Source organism: Xyrauchen texanus, chromosome 12 (assembly GCF_025860055.1).
Source record: "Xyrauchen texanus isolate HMW12.3.18 chromosome 12, RBS_HiC_50CHRs, whole genome shotgun sequence".
NCBI lineage: Eukaryota > Metazoa > Chordata > Actinopteri > Cypriniformes > Catostomidae > Xyrauchen > Xyrauchen texanus.
Window position 1 is genome coordinate 44885793 of NC_068287.1, and position 22859 is coordinate 44908651.

The 22859-nt window shown below is 39.7% G+C and overlaps 2 protein-coding genes across 3 annotated transcripts; both read right to left on the reverse strand.

The window, feature by feature from the left end:
• Nucleotides 1–373: 373 nt before the first annotated feature.
• Nucleotides 374–18121, reverse strand: LOC127653211 (monocyte to macrophage differentiation factor-like). Of its 2 annotated transcripts, none has more exons than XM_052139814.1 (7): nucleotides 17977–18121; nucleotides 9574–9655; nucleotides 9214–9374; nucleotides 8764–8838; nucleotides 6383–6484; nucleotides 2490–2559; nucleotides 374–583 (listed from the first exon to the last, which is right to left on the reverse strand). In XM_052139814.1, the coding sequence occupies exons 1-7, from the start codon at nucleotides 18012–18014 to the stop codon at nucleotides 380–382; spliced, it is 732 nt and encodes a 243-aa protein (XP_051995774.1). In that variant the 5' UTR covers nucleotides 18015–18121; the 3' UTR covers nucleotides 374–379. The 2 variants fall into 2 exon arrangements, with proteins under 2 accessions (XP_051995774.1, XP_051995776.1); XM_052139816.1 differs by lacking the exon at nucleotides 17977–18121 and adding an exon at nucleotides 12448–12752.
• Nucleotides 18122–18171: 50 nt separating this feature from the next.
• Nucleotides 18172–18465, reverse strand: LOC127653218 (small integral membrane protein 36-like). Its single transcript, XM_052139826.1, has one exon. The coding sequence runs from the start codon at nucleotides 18463–18465 to the stop codon at nucleotides 18172–18174; it is 294 nt and encodes a 97-aa protein (XP_051995786.1).
• Between the last annotated feature and the right edge of the window lie 4394 nt (nucleotides 18466–22859).

A 22859-nucleotide genomic window follows, 5' to 3' on the forward strand; every position in this document is an offset into this window, starting at 1 on the left:
TGTTGTACTGCTTTTAATTCATGCCGATTTTTGCTTTTATAAATGATAATAAATAAAAAAAACATTTTATATCATTATTATTAAATGTTTATATATATATAAATATAAATAATGAGAATTTGGGGTAAAATGTGATTAGCTCTCACGGAAACAATGTCACATTGCACATCAGTTCTGATATTTCTTGAATTTGGGGTGAACTATGACCCAGACATGTTCTTGACAGACTTCATGAGATTCACCCGTAAACATTACATGGTCGTACTGGTAAACTAGTTGACGTTCGCTGTGGTGTTATCCGGTGAGTGACCGTAGTGCGAGAGACAGCGACTGAGAAGAGGAAATGTTTTGCTCAGGTTGGCGGAGTGAGTTAAAGTGCTCAAGCATCCCTGATCTCCTCTGCTGTGGGGCTGCGGTAGAGGTATTTCCAGATGGCATAGTAGTGGATGGCAGCAGCCAGCGCAACGAACACGTGCCAGATCGCGTGAGCGAATGGAATGACACCGTCCGATTTGAAGAAGACGACGCCCAGGCAGTAGATGAAGCCTCCGAACGCCAGCTCGTACAACCCGTCTGTGTTATTCTGTTTAAAGAGAAAACCGAGCACAATTACTGACATGACAATCATTCAAATAAAGCACAAAAGATCTGTACATTATCTGAAGAAAATGCCAGTGCTGCTTGCCCTTTCAAAACATATGACCATGAATGCTAGGGGGTTCTGATTGGTGTTATAGCGTTGAATATTAAGGGTTCAATACAAGTTCAAATAATACACACAGTTTAACAGATTAATGCAAGTGCTTTTATAAAATTATACACTTCACATTTCTGCCTTTAAAAATTGGCCCCATTGACTTCCATTGTAAAAGCCTCACTGTAACCTCTTTTAAAGAAAATGAGGGATGAAATTAAATACTTTTTTTGCCACAAATGCTGTGGAAAGAGCTTAACTTGCACTGAACCTGTAAGAAAAGTTTGTATTGCTCATTTCTGTTAAGAACATGCACCGACAGCACCCCACCACAAGGGGGCGGCAGAGACTGATGCATTGCACACAAGTCCTACATTTACACTTTGTAAGTAAGAGTGAATCTCATCTCATCATATTTCACCCCAAAATCAAAAATAATAAATAAATGATCTATTAAAGTACGTGAAGCCAATTTAAAAATGATATTTTCATCATAATGCATTTTTCATTCATATCAACCCTAATGCGAAAACATTATTGAAAATGTAGAGTATTTATTAATTAAGGTAATAGCTGTTGTACTGCCTTTAGCTTGTAGCCTATAGATTTAAATAAAAATAAAAATAATAATAATAATAATAATAATTAACCGTTGTGTTTACATTGAAACACAAGGGTGACGAAACGTTTAAGAATCCTGAATAACTTCCAAGCTATTAATTAGGGCTGGGCGATATTGGAAAACAAGCATGCCTCAATATTTTTCAATCTTTCCCCAATAAACACTGTATGTATTTGTTCTAAAATGGCCATTTCAATCCATTTCATCCATTGCTGTCAATAAATATGATATATTGCATATCTTTTAACATGTTTGTTTAATTGCTAAATGTACAGGTATATACATTGATTGGTTGAACATGTGATAAAAACCGGTACTGTCTCTTTAAGAAAACCGGCATATCTGTAAAGAGCATCTTTAAATTAGCGCAGGTTAATGAGGGACTTGAATGCCTTCATCTCATCTGTGCTATTAATGATTACAAATAAATGTTTATTTTTTGTTGAACGAGTATTAAGAGGCATTTATTTATTGACAAATTGTTTGCGTGGATCTTATCTTTGGACAAACATGGAATGACGTTTTGGATCTCGATGCTGAATACTCCACCAACGCACTACACAATTAATTCACATTTTTACATTTATAGAAGGTAAAATCTTTACTGTGACGGGCAAAGACAAAAAGTCAAATAAATAAAATCCGCAATGCAGTTTTCAAACAAAATCCTAATAATAACTAGAAACAATTAAGAATTGATACATAACGTGGGACTTTTCAGTATAAACAAGCCCGAAACACACTGGGGACTCTTATTTTGAAAAGACTAAATGATGAAAAAAGTACCGGCAGCTATCGACAAATTTTTGTAGATAATCGATAGTTTAAAAAGCAACTATCGGCACCGATTAATCGGTAAAACCGATATATATCGGTCTACCTATAGTTGAAAATGCAAGTGATTTCCTCTCATTGTAGTGAAGGGTTGCGCAGAGTAAAAGATCAATTTTAGGATTCAAGAATCGATATCGAGATTGTTCAAATGAAGATGCATTGGGAAATCAATATTTTTTACACACGCCTAATCACAAATATTAATTACAACAGACCAGCCCTGCTGGTAAATAAACAATCTCTTAAACATCTCTAGTAATTTGTTCAAGTTATTTAAATGTGAGGTTAATTAGGGGTGTGCTAATTAAGACTAGATTAGCTCAGCAGGAAGTGACTCACCATTGATGTCACCACAAGTGCGGGAAAAAAGCCCATGGTCAGATAAAATGCCAACTCCACCAACTTATACCTGTACAAACACAAAAAACACAGATTTATATATGATCAGACACAAGTCATTTCTTTTAAATGAGGTTCTACAGTGTGTAAGCCCTTGAACTGCACTGAGAGAAAAAGTTTTTCCCCTCATAGTTGTTTGATGACATTACAGAATAAGTTACTCAGAGAAGCTGAAAAACAAGTTTAACTGCAAGCTAACGACCCTACATCAGTGTGGAGTGTCCCAACACAACATACTAATTACAGGACTCCTACCACAACCCTGTGGTGGACCAACAACTGGCTGACGACCTGAATGTGTTCTACTGCAGATTTGAAAGGCCCAATCTCACACCCCACACGCACTCTGACCTTCACTACACACAAACACCTCTTGCAACCCCCCTCCTGCTACTCAACCTGCACTTCAGATCTGTGAAGATGATGTGTGCTGTGTCTTCCAAAAAACAAAAGAGAAGGAAAGCACAGGGAACCGATGCTGTTTCACCCGCTTGTCTAAAATCCTGTGCAAACGAGCTGGCCCCCCTCTTCACACAGATCTTCAATCGATCACTGGAGCAGTGTGATGTCCCATGCTGCTACAAACGCTCCAGCAACATTCCTGTCTTAAAGAAACCAAAAATCACAGGACTTAATGACTACAGACCTGTCAGCCTGACGTCTGTGGTCATGAAGTCATTTGAGAGACTGGTGTTGGCCCACCTGAAGGACATCATTGGACCCTTTCTAGATCCCCTTTAATTTGCTTATTGTGCAAACAGGTCTGTGGATGATGCAGTCAAAATGGGATTGCATCATGTCCTGCAACATCTGGACAGACCGGGACATACGTAAGGATCCTTTTTGTGGACTTCAGCTCGACTTTCAACACAATCATACCAGATATACTCCGGACTAAGTTAAACCAACTCCCTGTTCCCACCTCTACCTGTCAGTGGATTACCAGCTTTCTGACAGACAGGCAGCAGCTTGTGAGACTGGGAAAATTCACTACCAGCACCTGTACCATCAGCACTGGTGCCCCCCAGGGATGTGTGCTCTCCCCACTACTCTTCTCCCTGTACACCAATGACTGCACCACCAAGGACCCCTCTGTCAAGCTCCTGAAGTTTGCAGACGACACCACTGTCATCGGCCTCATCCGAGATGACTATGAGTCTGCATATAGAAAGGAGGTTGAACGGCTGGCTGTCTGGTGCAGTCAAAACAACCTGGAGCTGAACACGCTCAAAACGGTGGAGATGAATGTGGACTTTAGGAAGAACACCCCAACATTGTCCCCCCTCACCATTCTAAACAGCACTGTGGTAGCAGTGGAGTCATTCAGGTTCCTGGGCACTACCATCTCACAGGACCTGAAGTGGGAGATACACATCGACTCCATTGTGAAAAAGGCCCAGCAGAGGTTGTACTTCCTTTGCCAGCTGAGGAAGTTCAACCTGCCACCAGTGCTGCTGAAACAGTTCTACTCAGCAGTCATTGAGTCTGTCCTCTGGTTTGGTGCAGCTATGAAATGGGACATCAGAAGACTACAAAAGGACAGTTCGGTCTGCTGAGAGGATTACTTGTTGCCCCCTGCCCTCCCTTCAAGAACTATACACTTCCAGAGTGAGGAAAAGGCTGGTAAAATCACTCTGGACTCCACTCACCCTGCCCACTACCTTTTTGAACTGTTGCCTTCTGGCCGGCGCTACCGAGCACCACAACCGTCAGGCACAGGAACAGTTTTTTCCCTCAGATTATCCATCTTATGAACAGTTCAAACTGCCCCATTGAGCAATAATTATGTGCAATCATTTAGTCTTTTTTCCTTCCTCTGGGGAAAAAATAAATAAATAAAAAATGCACTGTACAAACAGATAACAGATTTGTATTAGAATTGCACTATGTGTGTGTGTGTGTACATATGTGTATAATTATTTTGTATTATTATCCATGTCTTGCTGCTGTTGTTTTGTATTGCTGTGTACTAGAAGCTCCTGTCACTGAGACAACTTCCTTGTAAGGATGCACTGGATCGGGGTATCGGTCCGATGAGCCCGACCAAAATCAATACTGTGTGTTAGTCATGTTCCTTACTGTCAAGCTCCAAAAAATGACATTAAAAACACCATTAAAGCGGTTCATTTGACTCGTGCATTTATTCAAAGCCGCTTGAAGACGTGCGATATCTCTGTGAATCACAAAAGGCTGTTTAATAAGTAGATGTATAAAATGCACGCGCAGCTCCAGCGCATCGGTGAATGGCGCTGCTCTGTTTACAAACACACACTCACTCACTCGCGGCTATTTTTAGCCTTCACACGGTGCGCAATGTTTGAGCGCAACTATTGAGATGCTCAATAGTTCGGTTCACTTATAATATGCATTTAGAACGGCACCGGAGGTGCATTTTACCAGAATGTGAATAAGAAGTGGATTAAACTACTGTGAACTACAAACAGACACATACAGGACGTCCTGGAGACTTCAGAATGTCAAAATAAAAGCGTGAGGGGTTAAAAGTTAAAAGGTGCAGGATTGAGATTTCAACTTAAATATTGTTATAATATATTATAATAGTAATATACAGTAATATATCTCAATCCTGCACCTTTTAACATTTAACCCCTCACGCTTTTATTTTGACATTCTGAACTCTCCAGGACGTCCTGTATGTGTCTGTTTGTGGGCTAGTTCACTGTAATAAAAAATAACTGTGTGAATGAAAGTGAGCTGATGTCTTACAAATAAATTTAACAAAAAAACAAAAAATGTTTCTTTTCTACTGAAGATTGAAGACTGGAATTACTGTTAATTTTGTTGCTACATTATCCAGTACACTAGTTAATAATAAAGTGTTTCTTAATAATCTATAAGTTTATATTGAAATAATGTGTCGTTAGAGGTTTGTGTTTCTTTACATATTAAACAGTAACCCCAATTAGTTCCACACAATAATGTAACAATATTATATATTGATTATGCAAAAACATAATCGGCCGATACTGAGATTTCCGATATCGGAATCGGAAGAGAAAAAGTGGTATCGGTGCGTCGCTAATTCCTTATGTGTAAGCACACTTGGCAATAAAGCCGATTCTGATTCGGACTATGGATGCTGATATTGATAATGTGCTTTTTTAAATTGCTGGCCCATGATAACATGCGCTAGAAAGATGTCTTTGCGACGCCTCGAAGTTTGTTGGTACCGCATGCTAGTTGTTAGCTTGCAAGCAAAATAAATAAATAAGCAAATAAATAAATACAATTCTTATGTGTTGCCTTTTAAGGAAAACAAAAAAAAAAAAAAAAAAACATTTTTTTTTAAAAAATTAAAAAAAAAGATTTAATATTTTTTAAGGGGAAAAAAACTAATTTTGAGAGAAAAAAACATTTATAGAACAAAGGCTCACCTAGTTTACCAAAAATTCACCAAGTGAAAATTAGTTTTTCACAGAGCAGTTCAGACCTTCCATACTACAGACTAAAAATGCCTCATTTCCTTTAATATAAAAAAATAAATCTGAAAAATACACACCGTTACCCGTTTAAAATGTCGAAATATTCCTACTAAATGCACAAATTTACATGGACTCCAAAGAAAACACATTTGTATTTTAACACATGGTGGTCACTCTCAGACCCTTTTGTCAAAAAGTTGTTTATTTAACCCAATATTACACATACTTTCATCATGATTCTTGCCCTTTGTTTAAAATGCTAATAACACAAATATCCAGCGATCTAATTTAAAGCAAAATCTGAAACATGAGATAATTCAAGAACATGGCTTTTGAAAGGTGTGAACCAATGCATAAATTTGTTTTCGTTTATGTATTTTTTTAACATACTTTTCGTGGTAGTTAAACACGTAGATGGTTCCCGCTGCCGCCATCAGCCAAACAAACCAGCGCATGTGAGCAGCGAACGGCCCGAGCTCGCGTAGATTCAACCTGCAGAAACACACCGATAAAACTAAATAAAACACCAAGATAACAATAAATAAAAAGACATGCTCAATAAATAACGACACTCATTTTTAGTAAATCACAATAAACAGTTCTTCTGCTAGTTACATCGCGCATTAGCCTAACTGTCCTGTGACCGTGCATCAATCGAATCCTCCAGTTATGCGTATATCGCCATTACAACATGATGAGCCGTTGCCAGATCGCGGCATCACTAAGTTGTATTTTAATGAGCTAAAACGTCACGCATAAATGCATTTTAACACAATGAGTTCACGTCCTATAAATGGACGATTACGTGACTGAAATAAATGATATAAATGAGAGATATGTGGCCAAAGCAGCTACTGTGAAAATGGAAATATGTGGCGTGATTGAGACTAAAAGGTGTTTAGCGGTAAGGTGCAATTAGTTACACAAAAATGTATTTTTTTGCCTATTTTTGAAAATTGACCATCGATTTTAATGGTGTAATGTTTAATAAAACGAAACGAATAAACCTTAAAACCTTGAGTTTTTTTCATTTAATTAAATTAGCGTAGATCATTCGTTAGGTTTGCTCTGACATCACAGACAGCAGGGGAAATGCACTATTTTATAAATGCAAAATAAAAATACATATTAATTACTAGTATCAATTGGTTATTGATATTGATTTAATGATGTTAATTATACAGGCAACCTTCTAACTAGTTACATTACGAAAATATGAAGTTTTTAATCATTTGTCACATTTTCGCTTATTAAAAATAAACAAATCCATGTATTCAATCAATAAATACGATATTATATCGCATATATAATTTGTTAAATTTTTTTGGGTTTAATATCATAATTTGTACCATATAAAGGTATTTACATTGATTTGTTGAGCACGTGCGATAAAAGCGGTACTGTCTCTTTAAGAAAACCAGCGTTTCTGTAAATGAGCGCATGCTAACGAGAGAGTCTTGAACGTCTTTATCGCATCTGTTCTACGTCTGATTGGAAATAAATGTTTCTTTTTGTTGTTTTTGATCAACAACTGAATGTAGAGAACAGAAAGGAGATTAAAAGAGACATTATTTAATGGCAAATCGTTCACGTGGATCTCTTCTTTGGACACACGGAACAAATTTTACTCGCAACATGTGGTACATGCATTAAATATATAATGATTAAATAATTATAAATATAATATATAAAATAACACTTCAAATATTTTAATTGCATTACATTATAGAAGACAATACAAAAATCTACTTAAGAAACCAACATATTGTTTATTTCCATATTATTGGCCGACAGTCGCAATTGAATTCGTAAATCTGTTCAAGGTAGATTTATCATAAGGGCATTTATAAGGACGCAATGTAGAGATGCATCAGATGGATGATTTTGGAGCTTCTATATGAGCTTTACTTCAGTTGCGTCACATCATAAACACATTAAATGTAGTCTGAAACTTAGAAAAACACGTCTCGATATCCCTCCGCTCCGTCCAGCTGAGTTTAAACGCATTCTCATCTTGTGTTGCCGCTAGTGTCAAGCAAGCCCATGTGCGGTTTGTTGCCTTTACAACTGGAGTTTCGCTTATCGCCCCCTGCTGGAAACAAGTGGTACTTCAAGCTTGAATTGCTCAGATGGTAGGAATGTTCCTTATTAATAAGTTATCGCAAATTATTAATTAATAATCGCACCGAATTAACTTGTTAAATCGCCAGCCCTAAATAAATTGGAACTGGCCATATAATCATGTGTAGTTTGGATCGCAATATTAATAGACTTACCAACTTCTAAAGGGGGAGATAAAATACTTTCCTATTTCTTTTGTTGTTGATGTCAAAGGTCATGTGTCCAAGTAACCTCAAATATACCCATTACATATGTTAGTTTTCTTATTATTATTATTCTTCCTCCCCAAAAGTTGTCTAAGGCAGCCCACTGAACCGTTCGTAGGACAATGCTGAAATTTGGCACACTGATAGGGATGTGTATGAACAGCCCCTACACCAAATTTGGGGTATTTAGGACAAACTCTATAGCGCCACCACAAGTTCATAAATGCACTTTTCTTGCGCGAGTATCTTTCAAACCCGCTTGCCCTCGAATACAACATTTGTCCCCGAGTTTGTCACATATCAGGCAGCTAAATCACACTTCTGCCATTGTTTATGCATTTCAAAATTCTCAGGTCTTCTTTTCAGCCAATGTCAATATTGTTCTATAGATCTATGCAGTTCGTGGTAATAACAATAAGGTTTAAAGAGATAAAGAAACTGTACCATGGAGTATATGAGGCAGCAATAAAGAAGTATATGACGACTCGGTCACACATGTGGAAGCAGTTCTCCATAGACCTTCAAACACAACACACAAGAAATTACACGTTTAAAAGAATAAAAATTAAGAAGTGACGGTTTGCAGTGTTGTTTGAAACTGGAGTAGATGATATACATTACATATGGTGCCAATTCATTGCAGTGTCTAATTTGGTATGCTTACATGTAAATAACGACTTAGATTGAATTTTGTTCCTCACACATGACTTTAGAGAATAAAGTGTGAGGAATATGGACTACTTCAATGGTAATCCTTTTGACACTCCCATTGTATGGAAAACTATTCCTGCTGTTAAAATGCTCTGAACTCGACACTATGTTAATGTTGACTTTGTTGTGACTGTCATCTCAATGTTTACTGGCCCATGTGATGGCATTTGAAGGCAAACGGACCTCATGTGGCCCTTCTTCCATGAAATGATGTGAAAGACCGTTGAGAAGAGGAACAGGGCGATCAGACCCATGCCGTACACCCATGCCGTGATTCGCTCCCAGCGGTCATCTGACAGCCGGTGTAACAGCGCCACGCCCACAAATGCTGGCACTATCAAGAACTACACAGAGAAATGGAGGTAGATTTAAAGTGACAGGATCCGATTTGGCGTCTTAAAGGTACAGTAGCAAAAACAGCTCGTTTAAAGGAATATTTCAGGTTCAGTGGAAAATTAAAATGTCATATAACAGTTTTTAGGTGCAACTATTTAGTTCTACAACATTAAAGTCACGCATGAAGGCAAATTAATCCTCTCTTACCGCATGGGTGTAGCAGTTCGCCGCGTGTTCATAACATGTGGGCTGATAACGGCAGTTTGCAGCCGCCCGGCTGTTCATAAACCTGAAACACAACAAACATCACATTAATATTTAAAACATGCATTCAGTGTGCAAACTGTGTTCTGATTGTGTATACCATAAAAATCCAATCAAATTCAAGACGTTTGTAAAGAAAACCAGTAATTTTATCTTCTGTATCGGTCTAAAACAACACATGGTAAACTGTGATCTAATTAACAGATATGAATGAGCATGCACAGAAAACACCTTGTAACTTATTCCAATCGAAAGCCGTTTTTGCCATTCTGGCCAGATCTTATTTCACGTTTGATTTGACTCTAGCCATTGGAAACAAGCCCATTGTCTTCTCTGCAGGGTGACTTATGTAGATGTGTTTTGTTTTCGGTTTGTCTCAAACTCCTAGTACAGTTCTGCTTCCTCTCCTCCATTCACCCATGCAGATAAAGTCAGTTCTCCTTCTGACACTGCAGATGTTTGGAGAGGAGATATCAGACAATGCACGAGCCTGTATCTGAAAACAGAGTCAGTATTTAGCCGATGCATTATGTCTCTGCTATACGTGATCTGTTCTCTGAATAGATCAACAAAGACCTCTGTTTGGTTTGATCAGACTATATGTACTGAAATAAACTTTGATCAGAACACAAAATGGGCTTGCATCTTAATACACAATCTGATCTATGCATCACGAATAGACTAAAAGATACAAGCCATTATAAAGCGTTCAGACCATGCACTGTAATAAAAGCATGATCAGACTACAGGATGAGCTTTTCAGTGCATGGTCTGTTCTCGCAACTAGATAAAGTTAGTAAATGCATGGTGCGATCTCGCAATTGCAACAAAGTTAATAAATGCATGGTCCGATCTCGCAACTGCAACAAAGTTAATAAATGCATGGTCCGATCTCGCAACGGCAACAAAGTTAATAAATGCATGGTCCGATCTCGCAACGGCAACAAAGTTAATAAATGCATGGTCCGATCTCGCAACGGCAACAAAGTTAATAAATGCATGGTCCGATCTCGCAACTGCAACAAAGTTCATAAATGCATGGTCCGATCTCGCAACTGCAACAAAGTTAATAAATGCATGGTGCGATCTCGCAACGGCAACAAAGTTAATAAATGCATGGTCCGATCTCGCAACGGCAACAAAGTTAATAAATGCATGGTCCGATATCGCAACTGCAACAAAGTTAATAAATGCATGGTCCGATATCGCAACTGCAACAAAGTTAATAAATGCATGGTCCGATCTCGCAACTGCAACAAAGTTAATAAATGCATGGTCCGATATCGCAACTGCAACAAAGTTAATAAATGCATGGTGCGATCTCGCAACTGCGAAAAAGTTAATAAATGCATGGTGCGATCTCGCAACTGCGAAAAAGTTAATAAATGCATGGTCCGATCTCGCAACTGCAAAAAAGTTAATAAATGCATGGTCCGATCTCGCAACTGCAACAAAGTTAATAAATGCATGGTCCGATCTCGCAACTGCAACAAAGTTAATAAATGCATGGTGCAATCTCGCAACTGCAAAAAAGTTAATAAATGCATGGTCCGATCTCGCAACTGCAAAAAAGTTAATAAATGCATGGTCCGATCTCGCAACTGCAACAAAGTTAATAAATGCATGGTGCGATCTCGCAACTGCAACAAAGTTAATAAATGCATGGTCCGATCTCGCAACTGCAAAAAAGTTAATAAATGCATGGTCCGATCTCGCTAACTGCAACAAAGTTAATAAATGCATGGTCCGATCTACGCAACTGCAAAAAGTTAATAAATGCATGGTCCGATCTCGCAACTGCAAAAAGTTAATAAATGCATGGTGCGATCTCGCAACTGCAACAAAGTTAATAAATGCATGGTCCGATCTCGCAACTGCAACAAAGTTAATAAATGCATGGTGCGATCTCGCAACTGCGAAAAAGTTAATAAATGCATGGTCCGATCTCGCAACTGCAAAAAGTTAATAAATGCATGGTCCGATCTCGCAACTGCAAAAAGTTAATAAATGCATGGTGCGATCTCGCAACTGCAAAAAAGTTAATAAATGCATGGTCCGATCTCGCAACTGCAAAAAAGTTAATAAATGCATGGTCCGATCTCGCAACTGCAAAAAAGTTAATAAATGCATGGTCCGATCTCGCAACTGCAAAAAAGTTAATAAATGCATGGTGCGATCTCGCAACTGCAACAAAGTTAATAAATGCATGGTCCGATCTCGCAACTGCAACAAAGTTAATAAATGCATGGTGCGATCTCGCAACTGCAACAAAGTTAATAAATGCATGGTCCGATATCGCAACTGCAACAAAGTTAATAAATGCATGGTGCGATCTCGCAACTGCAACAAAGTTAATAAATGCATGGTCCGATATCGCAACTGCAACAAAGTTAATAAATGCATGGTCCGATCTTACAACTAGAATAAAGTTAATGCAGATGCATGGTCTGATCTCTGAATAGAGAATATATAGTAAATAAAAATGCATGATATGTGATCTATACGTGATCTGATTTCGAAATAGATCAATGAAGACCCATATTTGTTTTGATCAGACTAAAATAAAAGCATGATCAGACCACAGGATGAGCTTGTATCGGAGTACATGGTCTGATCTCTGAATGCAGCTGACAGCAATGAAACACCGACTCTATGATGCAGCCTTTACACGATATCATCTCAGAGAAGAAGGACTCAATACATTAATAATGAAGACAAAACAAGCCAGAAAACAGAGATCAGACCATGCAGTGTAATAATAATAAAAAAGAGCATGTAATCAGACTCATTAGCTGGACAGCTAAATCACCACCTCACCTCTGGAAACTATTCACCCGCTTCATCTCCGAGATTTAAGTTATTAAAAAAATATCCCAGATATTTGAATAAATATTTGATGTCTGATGATGTGAATGAATCAGATGTCCGAGGCCTTCGAGAAATTCCCCATTGACAAACATCAATCATTCCGCGAAACAAAACACCCCTTTAAACGTGTCCGTGACTCCATCTCTGCTCAAATTAGCCCTAAATTATACAGATATTAAATTATTTCATCACATCAGTCCTCCAACGGTCCAGTTCCTCTTTCTTTCTGACTTTCTACAGCCGGAGTTGTTATGCGTTTCTTTCCCGTTGTGCTTGATTGACGGGGCTTTCGACCAATGAGCGCCCTTCTGGCGTGGGGCGTTCGATGGGTTCAGCCAATCGTCGGGGATGATCTCTTTAGAGGGCGGGACATAAAATGGTGTGTAGCGATACCTGTTTGCTTTCACTTGTGACATTAGCGACAAATGACGCTTTCCTTTTGTCATTGAAGTGAACTAGTGAACTTTCACACGTTAAATATTAAGTACATCTGTAATCTCTAGAGCGTGCTGTGAGCTGTAAAATAAGGCTTTTATTCCTTAATTTCTGAGACATGTCCTCTCTACACAAGTACCACATTGTTTTGTACGTAGTTATATCGTGTTTTTGGATATTTACCATTTTTTTTTTTTTTCCTGTACCCGAGTTTCCCCTTAGGGATCAATATATATTTCTGTCTATCTGTCCTATTTGACATGCAATTATTTATATGGACCACTTTGCGCGCGCACACACATATACACACACACACACACACACACACATATACACACACACACACACACACACACACACACACACACACATATACAAATATACACACACACACACACATACACATATATACACACACACACACACATTCACAGAAACACAAATACAAACACACATGCTCACATATACAAATACACACACATATACAAACACACACACACAATTCCAAACACAGACTCTCGTAAAAACACACACATACACACACACACACACACACATTCACAGAAACACAAATACAAACACACATGCTCACATATACAAATACACACACATATACAAACACACACACACAATTCCAAACACACACTCTCGCAAAAACATACACACACACATATAATGCGTCCCTACCCTCATGTTGCAACTACAGCTGAATGTTTACATTTCAACCTAAAATTTAATTTTTTATCTTTTCCACCAGATGGCGCCATTTTCCTCATGTTTAGCCTATGGAGCAAATACAAGCTTTTCCCCTATTCTATGTTTGCTGTATTATAGAGACCTGCAGGACAACTGAATAAATGATGCAGATAAAATTGTGTGTGTGTGTGTGTGTGTGTGTGTGTGTGTATGAGTGAGTGTGTGTGTGTGTGTGTCTGTGTGAGCGTGTATTTATCACTTTGTGGGGACCAAATGTCCCCATAAGGATAGTAAAACCTGAAATTTTTGACCTTGTGGGGACATTTTGTCGGTCCCCATGAGGAAAACAGCTTATAAATCATACTAAATTATGTTTTTTGAAAATGTAAAAATGCAGAAAGTTTTCTGTGAGGGTTAGGTTTAGGGGTAGGGTTAGGTTTAGGGGATAGAATATAAAGTTTGTACAGTATAAAAACCATTATGTCTATGGAAAGTCCCCATAAAACATGGAAACACAACATGTGTGTGTGAGTGAGTGTGTGTGTGTGTGTGTGTGTATATATATTATATTAATAATAATATTCATATATACTATTATTATGACATATTGACGCAGACATTTTTGTCCTCTAAGGACCTCTGAGTTGTTTTCTTTAATTGACGCACACGGGTTTATGACATAGTTCCTCCTGCCAAATTAAGCTCTTTGAACAGCGACACTGAGATAACTCTACCCAGACAACTAATGAACCACAGCAGAGATTAGTTCCTTTGATGTCATCACCGCTTACAACAATGTACCATGGGGTCATTTACTTTGCCAGTATCAGTGCATCAATATATTCAAGCATAACAAGATTAATGCCAGCTGGCGTGTTTGCACCTCACCCAGTTAGATATGCCAATCTACTTTGCCCTGATTCTAGTTCAGAGAGATTTAAGTTCATCTGGACCATTGAAAAAATGTACAGTGGCTTTGATTTAGCAAAGTAGAACGGGTTCCTGGATTCCTATGAAGCCATTATAGCCGTAACTCTCATCCTTAACATAACATATCCCTAAAATCTGGAGGAAGTTATCAATTAAAACTGATTGGTTGAGAGGAATGTTGTTCCTTACAAAAAATCTAGAGTCCCGGCAGACTAGCCACAAATTTGCTGCAAATGTCCCTCTCATTATTTTCACATGCATATGAGCTTGTGATTCACCCCATGAATGTCCCAGGTGTCTGTGGATCTGTGTGGAGTTTGCATGTTCTCCCCGTGTTTGTGTGGGTTTCCTTCGGGTGCTCCAGTTTTCCCCACAAGTCCAAAAACTCAACTCAGGTTGAGTGAATTGGAGACTCTAAATTGCCCCATTGGTGTGAGTGAGAGTCCTCCAGCCACTGGGGGTTGCATCAGGAAGGGCATCCGGCTTAAAACCTTTGCCAAGTCAGATATGCAGATTATGGATGGTCGCTGTGCCAACCCCAAATGAGAATGGTAATTGGCCTGCACTTATATAGCACCTTTTTAACCTTAACAGTATTCAAAGCGCTTTACACTGTGACTCATGCACCCATTCACACACACTCACACACCAATGGCGGCAGAGCTGCTATGTAAGGCGCTAGGAACAAGTTTTGCCACCACATTGAATTTCGGGAGCATTTTTGGTGGCAAGTTTGCCCCGTGCACCCCTTAATTTCTGACGTATTCATGCACCATGATATTTACTTTGTTACTCCAACCATCCGATTGAAGACCATGGTACTTTTTTGTAAGCATATGTGACTCTAAAGCAAAGTTCAATGGGGTGAGTCGGGAATATATGTTGAAAAATCCACATAATGGTAAATGGTCTGCACTTATATAGCACCATTTTAACCTTAACTTATATGCTAGGTGCTAGCCTGCCATTGGGAGCAACTTGGGGTTCAGCATCTTGCCCAAGGACTCTTCGGCATGTGGAGTCATGTGGGCCAGGAATCGAACCACCAACCCTGACGATTAGTGGTCAACCCGCTCTACCACCTGAGCCACAGCCGCCCCAATACATAATGAATTTATCATCGGTATATTCCCAGAGGGACTGCTCTAAATGAAATTAGACCCAGATCTTTTTTCACGCTGCATGTTCCACAAGGGTCGGATATCTCATTACACTTTCACAGACAGTAAAACAGTCATCTGAGAGGAGATAAACAGTGTCAGACTGTCAATCTGCGGACACAAATCCACAGTGGCTCTGTTATCTACCTACAAAAGTAGCTGCCTTCTAAGGGGCTGTTCACACAGGACGTGTTCTAGCATTAAAATAGAGACACAGAATGCAACAAGAGTCTTAAATATGGGACTGTAAAGGGAGTAATGGAAAGGAGGCGGCGAGAACCGGCTTGACAATATAAATTATATTTAATTAAGAACTATAACCAAAAGACACAAACACATACATATGAGGGACAGCTGCCCGTAAACGCTCTCTCTCTCTCTCTCTCTCTCTCTCTCTCTCTCTCTCTCTCTCTCTCTCTCTCTCTCTCTCTCTCTCTCTCTCTCTCTCTCTCTGCACCACCGTCCACAGTCGGCCTTTATCCCTTTCGGAGGCTTGATTTGCCTGATAAGGGGCTCGGGTGTGTAGAATCACGACCCGGCCCCGCCCTGGCATTTAAACCATCTTCATTTCGGCCAAAATACGGGACGTCCCGCCTGATACGGGACAGCTGGCAACCCTCGACTCGACTCAGCATTTGAATGGTCAAACATTTTTAAATGAAACTAACTGGACAAGATAATAATAAATGAAAACATGCTTTTCAATAAAATACAAGACATCAAATTTATCTTCTTTATCTGATTAATTGATTATCAACAAACAATCTTCATATTCATAGAAATGAAACTAGCTTTTGTGTTGCTGCACTTCAAACTGTGTAAGAATTTGCAAATCTTTATAAGGAATTTGCAAATATGTCAAATAAATACAATTTATTAATAAAAAAATGATAATATATTTTTTTGAAATAAGAAAAGTCCAAACTATGTGTAGATTCTATTAATCTTGTCCTCTCGATTAGTAATTAACTGGCTTAAGCTTACAAAAAATGGTATACCAGATTTATAAAAGTGGCCGTCAGTAATGGGGTCATGACCTCTATGACAACACAATATATTATATAACGGATTCTGACTTTCAATATTACCCTCATGATAATGCGGACACACACACACACACACACACACACACACACACACACACACACACACACACACACACACACACACACACACACACACACACACACACACACACACACACTGAAGCCTGTTATGTAAAGTAACAGTTTATCCTCTAAACAACCTACGGCCTTTGTGTTGCTGACGAATAATCTAATGCACAGACCAATGAGATTAATGCATGTCACCGGAGGACTCAGAATAGATACAGTCGTCTTAGCCAACCCTTCCTAAACCGTCATTCATTGCGAAAGCTTCCAGGAAACGCTTAACCCCCATTGATGGATTCTGGCACTTGGTTCACAGTTGAAGGAGTTTAGGACAAGGAAAGTTGCCCCAACATAAGAAATTGATTGAACTTTAGTAAAATAATAAAATGAATTAAGTTGCACCAACATTAGAAAATTCATTGAATAAACCTTAGTTAATTATTAAAATGTATTTGGACCAAAAAAAAAAAAAATGTTTACATTTTTTAATTAATAAAATAAATTAAGTTGGACCAGCATAATACAATTAATTAAATATATATTTGTAAATTTATAAAATTAAGTTGGACCAACATAAGACAATAAATTAATTAAACATTAGTAAAATAATAAAATTAAGTTTGACCAATATAATAAAATAAATTAAATAAACTTTAGTAAATTCATTAAATTAAGTTGGACCAACAAAATAAAATACATTAAATACATTTTAGTAAATTAATTAAATTAAGTTGGACCAACATAAGACAATAAATTAATTAAACATTAGTAAAATACTAAAATTAAGTTTGACCAATATAATAAAATAAATTAAATACATTTTAGTAAATTAATAAATTTAAGTTAGACCAACATAATAAAATACATGAAATAAACCCTTAGTAAATTCAGTTTGATGAACCTAATGAAGTTGAATTAAAACTACTACTATCTAATCCAATTTAATTATGTTGACTGAATAAAACTGGCTTAATCTGAATGAAAGACATGAAATGTAATTTAAGTAACTTAATTAAGTAAGGGTAATGGCACATGTGCATCTTTTTCTCAGGAGAAACAGCTGAGAAGCAAAAGAAGTCTCCATTTGTGCCCCATTTAAGCATTGTTGTCTTGGAGAAAATATCATTTCGTGAATTTCCACTCACCGTTTTAACTTGGTCTTCTGATAATCCAATCCTGACATTTTCTAGTCCCACATTCAAATGATGAATTTTTAAATAAGAAAACTTTAACCAAATGCATAATGAAATGTACAGTAGCTTGTATGTACAGTAGATAGAAAAGACTAAGTGTTTAAAGTTCATCTAATGGCTGTTATCAGTCCGTTTCCTACGTGTCTGTCAAACCAAAGTACTCTTTTTCTCAGCACTGGGCGGCTCGTAGGAGGTCACCGTCTTGTTCTGGTCCCAACGGGCATTGGCGGGCGAGCTCTGCATGACCACCAGCCGGATGGGAGCGGAGTTGATGTTGGGCACTGGGTCGGGGGCATACTCTTTCGTGGGGTCTTTGCCCTGACAGTCGTACAGGATACAGGAGATGAGGAACACCAGGAGCAAGATAACATAGCTGGCGATGAGGATGATGAGGTTGAGTGTGACCGGGTCGATCTCCACATCGTCCGCGATGAAGCTCATGGTGGCGGCGGTACAGGGGCCAAAGACGACAGCACAGAACTGAGAGCAATCCTGAGCTGTGACTGGGAATAACACACACACACACACACACACACACACACACACACACTGCTGAGGGATTAAATCTAGTGCTCACTGACAAATCTCTCTCTCTCTGTGTTTATCTCTCACTCTCTGGTCTGTCTCTCTTTCTCTGTATGTTATTCTCACTCTGCGTTTAATGTGTTTTATTGGCATATAAAGCATTTTCAGCTGAGCTGCATAAAACAGTACTTCTACAAAAGTAGTTTATAACAACATACATACATTTAAAAAATAAAGATAGACAAATTATAGTGTAATTGACAAAAAAGGCACAGGGTTTCCATGTTCGGGGACAAACTGGTAATATCAGGGAATTTAAAAGGCAATTCTCACAAGACATGTCAAGAAAATGTCATATTTGACTCCAAAAGCGAAAGAAACCTATACATTTTCTATATTGTGACATTATTTTCATGAACATTTTACCCACCGATTCTCATTACCACTAATGTTTTTATTTTTATTTTTGGGATTTTCTCCCCAATCTGGAATGCCCAATTCCCAATGTGCTCTAAGTCCTCATGGTGGCGTAGTTGCCTCTGCGTCTGAGACCGTCAATCCGCGCATCTTATCATGTGACTTGTTGAGAGTGTTACCGTGGAGATGTAGCGCATGTGGAGGCTTCACGTTATTCTCTGCGGTGTCCACGCACAACTCACCACACGCCCCACCGAAAGCGAGAACCACATTATAGCGACCACGAGGAGGTTACCCCATGTGACTCTACCCTCCCTAGCAACCGGGCCAATTTGGTTGCTTAGGAGACCTGGCTGGAGTCAATGAGCACGCCCTGGATTCGAACTCGTGACTGCAGGGGGGATAGTCAGTGCCAATACTCGCTGAGATACCCAGACCCCGCCCCGGTTGATTTATAAGTTATGCACTTTGTAAAAACTGTGAATTGAAATGCAAAATCCAGAAATAATAACAGCCACAATATGTAGAAGTGTTTGCACTTCTAAGAAAAATGTAATATTTATTTATTTTTATTCTTTTTCGTTCTCACATTAATGTGGAAGCCATAAACGGACATGGAAGTTGTGAAAACAGCACTTACGTATAGTCTACATGATGAGGGAAACCATTTGAAACGCTTTGAAACCAGCAGACTTTGACTTCTGAGCAGTGGCATAGAGTCCATGATCAATGGAAACATGGGAAAATGCTTCACACTGCAACCCCCACCCACCAATACACAAGCCAAACCAACGCCTTTGCTTCTGAGACATCTGTATAATTTATAACTAAACCTTATAAGGCTGTGTTTCCACATTTAGCGCTACAGTCAGCGCTGTGTGAGCAAGCGCGCCCTTTTTTCCCTGTTGTGTTCAACAGATCCATGTTCAATATAATGAACATGGATCTAATGCCTGAGCACTGCCCACGCCAAGACATCTTTTCGTGACTGCGTCATGTCCTCATTGCGAGGACATGACCATGTCAACGTTGTGGTCGCAGCTCACTTTCATAAGAAAGCAAGCCACCCCAGCGGCTCCCTGCAAGCCACCCCAGCAAGCACTGGGGGTGATTTGGGGACCACAATGTGACCACCTCCTCCGGGTATATCCCCACGGACCTCCCATTCCCCAGCACGCTCGTTTGCTCCAGTTAGGCTTCCAGATGAGTGCGGCAGCTCATCTCAGGGAGAGTTAGACCTCTTATTCCGTGCCCGCGAAGGTGATGCGCTCTCGAGCGCAGCATCGAAGAGCGTGCTTGTTCAGTCGAACGCGAAAGCCTCAGCCGGACTTCCACCTTCGGGTGAGGTTGCCCAGTCACACTTTGACGCGGAAATGAAGGACGTGCTCACAGCCACGCCCCGCCTCAGTTCCTTTCTTACCGGAAGTCTCCAAGCAGGTGATCACCCACTGGGTCATTGACGCCATAGCTATCGCATACCAAGCTCAGCATGTGCCGCCCCTGGCAGGGCTACGAGCCCATTCTACCAGGAGTGTGGTGCCTCTCTAACAGACATTTGCTGGGCAGCAGGCTGGGCTACACCCAACACCTTTGTGAGGATCTATAATCTCCTGGTTGAGCCAGTTTCGTCTGTGTCTTAGCAGGAATGAACAGGTAAGTCCGGGTCAGCCGGCCGGGTATATCACTTGCGCTTAGCACCTTTCACCTCCCTTGAGCTGAAGATGTGCATTGTTGAGTCCCAGTAGTGTTTACAAATGTGTTCACTGGTTGACTTCCTCCCAGCCCTGTGGTAGCAAGTTTGCAGAGAAACTCGCTGCCAGCTCAGTACTTGTGCTAACTAAGCCCCTTACTGGGACAGGTGCTCCGCATGGGCTGGTTCCCAGTAGGTAACCTCTTGTGACATATATTCCGCTGAAAAACATTCCCTGTTGGAAACTGCATCTTCCTTGGGCAGAAGCCCCTCTTCCCCAGTCACCATACTCATAGAGCCTCCTCTCCGCATTGGGTAGGACCTACCATGGGACTTCTCCACATGACATACATCCGCTAGACTCAGCAAGACCATGTGACGTATCTCCACTTGAAACACCCCACCCCCCTCTCTCTGGGTGGGGTGTGGTCTCCGTGGTGTCTTCCCCATGAGTGTGTCACACCCTCGATGTAGACACTGGTGTCCAGCTTGGTTAACAACTTCTTTCTTTTTCTGGGGAGAAAAATAAAAAAGAGTGAAGAGTTGTGACTGGGCTTGCCTGTCCCTATACTTTGGGCAGTCGACTCGTCCCCAAAGGGCTGATCGAGACACACAGTAGTCTACCCATCTCGCACCACCGATCCACATAACGCAGTTCAGCTAGTTGTGTCGTTTTTGTAGGGGACCCCTAGTGTCACTACATCGACACAACCTTGAGTGAGTGACAGATAGGGAACGTCCTGGTTACTTCCACAAGGATGAGACTGTGCCTGCAGCTGACACGCTGAATGGCGGACTTATCGGCACACCTGATACGTAGCCCTCCTTTATACCATATGTCCGGGGGAGTGGCATGCAAATACCACACGCCAATTCCCAATGGCCTTTTATAGAAGATCAGAAGGTGCCTCGGGCTCCCAAGAGTGACCCTAGTGTCACTACATCGACACATGTCTCGTTCCCTCCATCAGGGTGGTTACGGAAGTAACCAGGATGTTTTCATTTCAGATGCCACTGTAGAAATGTATTATTCACAGTCAGTCACGATTAATATAATCCTGGGTGTAAGTGTCCAATAACAGGACTGAGATTAAGCGAGTAGTATTTGGCTGATCGTGTGATTCTAACATGGCAGCACCCATTAGGGCACCCTCTCCATGTAGAATAAAACAGCTTTTATAAGGTTACTGATATGACTGGAGTCTTCATTTCATGCTCATGAATTTATACCTATGTTTCAAAATTACTATTTCTTTCGGAATATAACATTTTTAAAGAGGATAAAATGACTGAGAGCACCTTTAATGGGGGTTGATTTATGGCCATGCTATGTTCTTGAAACGTTTTGTGAAATCACCCTAAAGGGGTTTCCAGGTCTGCAAAAGTCATGGGAATTCCTCAAATGAAGATACATTCTGAATCAGAAGAGCCTAATTATAAAACAAATCAGTTGATCACAACTCATTGATTGTAAAGTGTGAGAACCCTAAAAGTGAAAGGGGTGATTTTAAAGAATAAAAATAAAGTTTGCAGTAAACGTAAATAATGACAAAGAGCAACAGTAAAGATGGACAGAGGTGTAGAGATAGAGACACAGACGCATGGCAGATCACTCACTGTCTCTTTAAAAATAGCTTAATCCACAGCACTTCCATCCTATAGCATCTTCAGCTTTAAGTAAAATGGCACTGGATGAGAAGCATTTACCAATGCACATTATTTCCTCGTGGCGGCCCCAAGAAATCAAGCCATCGGTTACAACCTGACATCTATATTTTTTCAGAAGCTAGGATGAACTGATTGGTTTTATGGTGATTGTAGGTTGTAAATGTGCCTCTGTTGTTCACTGTGTCACAGTATAGTATTTCTTTAAGACACACTGATTGTCTGTGTGTTTCTAATACGGCATGTCTTCATTGTGTAATCCTAATCTTGATTGTGCAGAGGGATTGAACCATCTGTTTGAGCAGGAGACATTCTAATCTATCACACACGAGACTCACAGAGAGAGAGTTAAATCTACAAAATAATTTGACTAAGGGTGTGTTCACACTTGTAGTTCAGTTCTCTTGGTTCTACTGGTCCGGGTTCGCTTAGCGTTCATACTGGTATTTTTAACACCGAACCTAACCATACAAAACCAAAGGCATCAGGAAACGTTCACAACCAGATTGGACAGCTTTTATGATGTATATTTTGCAGA

Excerpts from the sequence above, each read along its gene's own strand:
- LOC127653211 (XM_052139814.1), bottom strand. The coding sequence starts at position 18,014 with ATGTCAGGATTGGATTATCAGAAGACCAAGTTAAAACG. Across the intron at positions 8,839-9,213 it reads TGGAAGAAGGGCCACATGAG|GTCTATGGAGAACTGCTTCC; the intron begins GTCCGTTTGCCT and ends TTGTGTTTGAAG. Across the intron at positions 2,560-6,382 it reads GTGTTTAACTACCACGAAAA|GTATAAGTTGGTGGAGTTGG; the intron begins GTATGTTAAAAA and ends GTGTTTGTACAG.
- LOC127653218 (XM_052139826.1), bottom strand. The coding sequence starts at position 18,465 with ATGAGCTTCATCGCGGACGATGTGGAGATCGACCCGGTCACACTCAAC.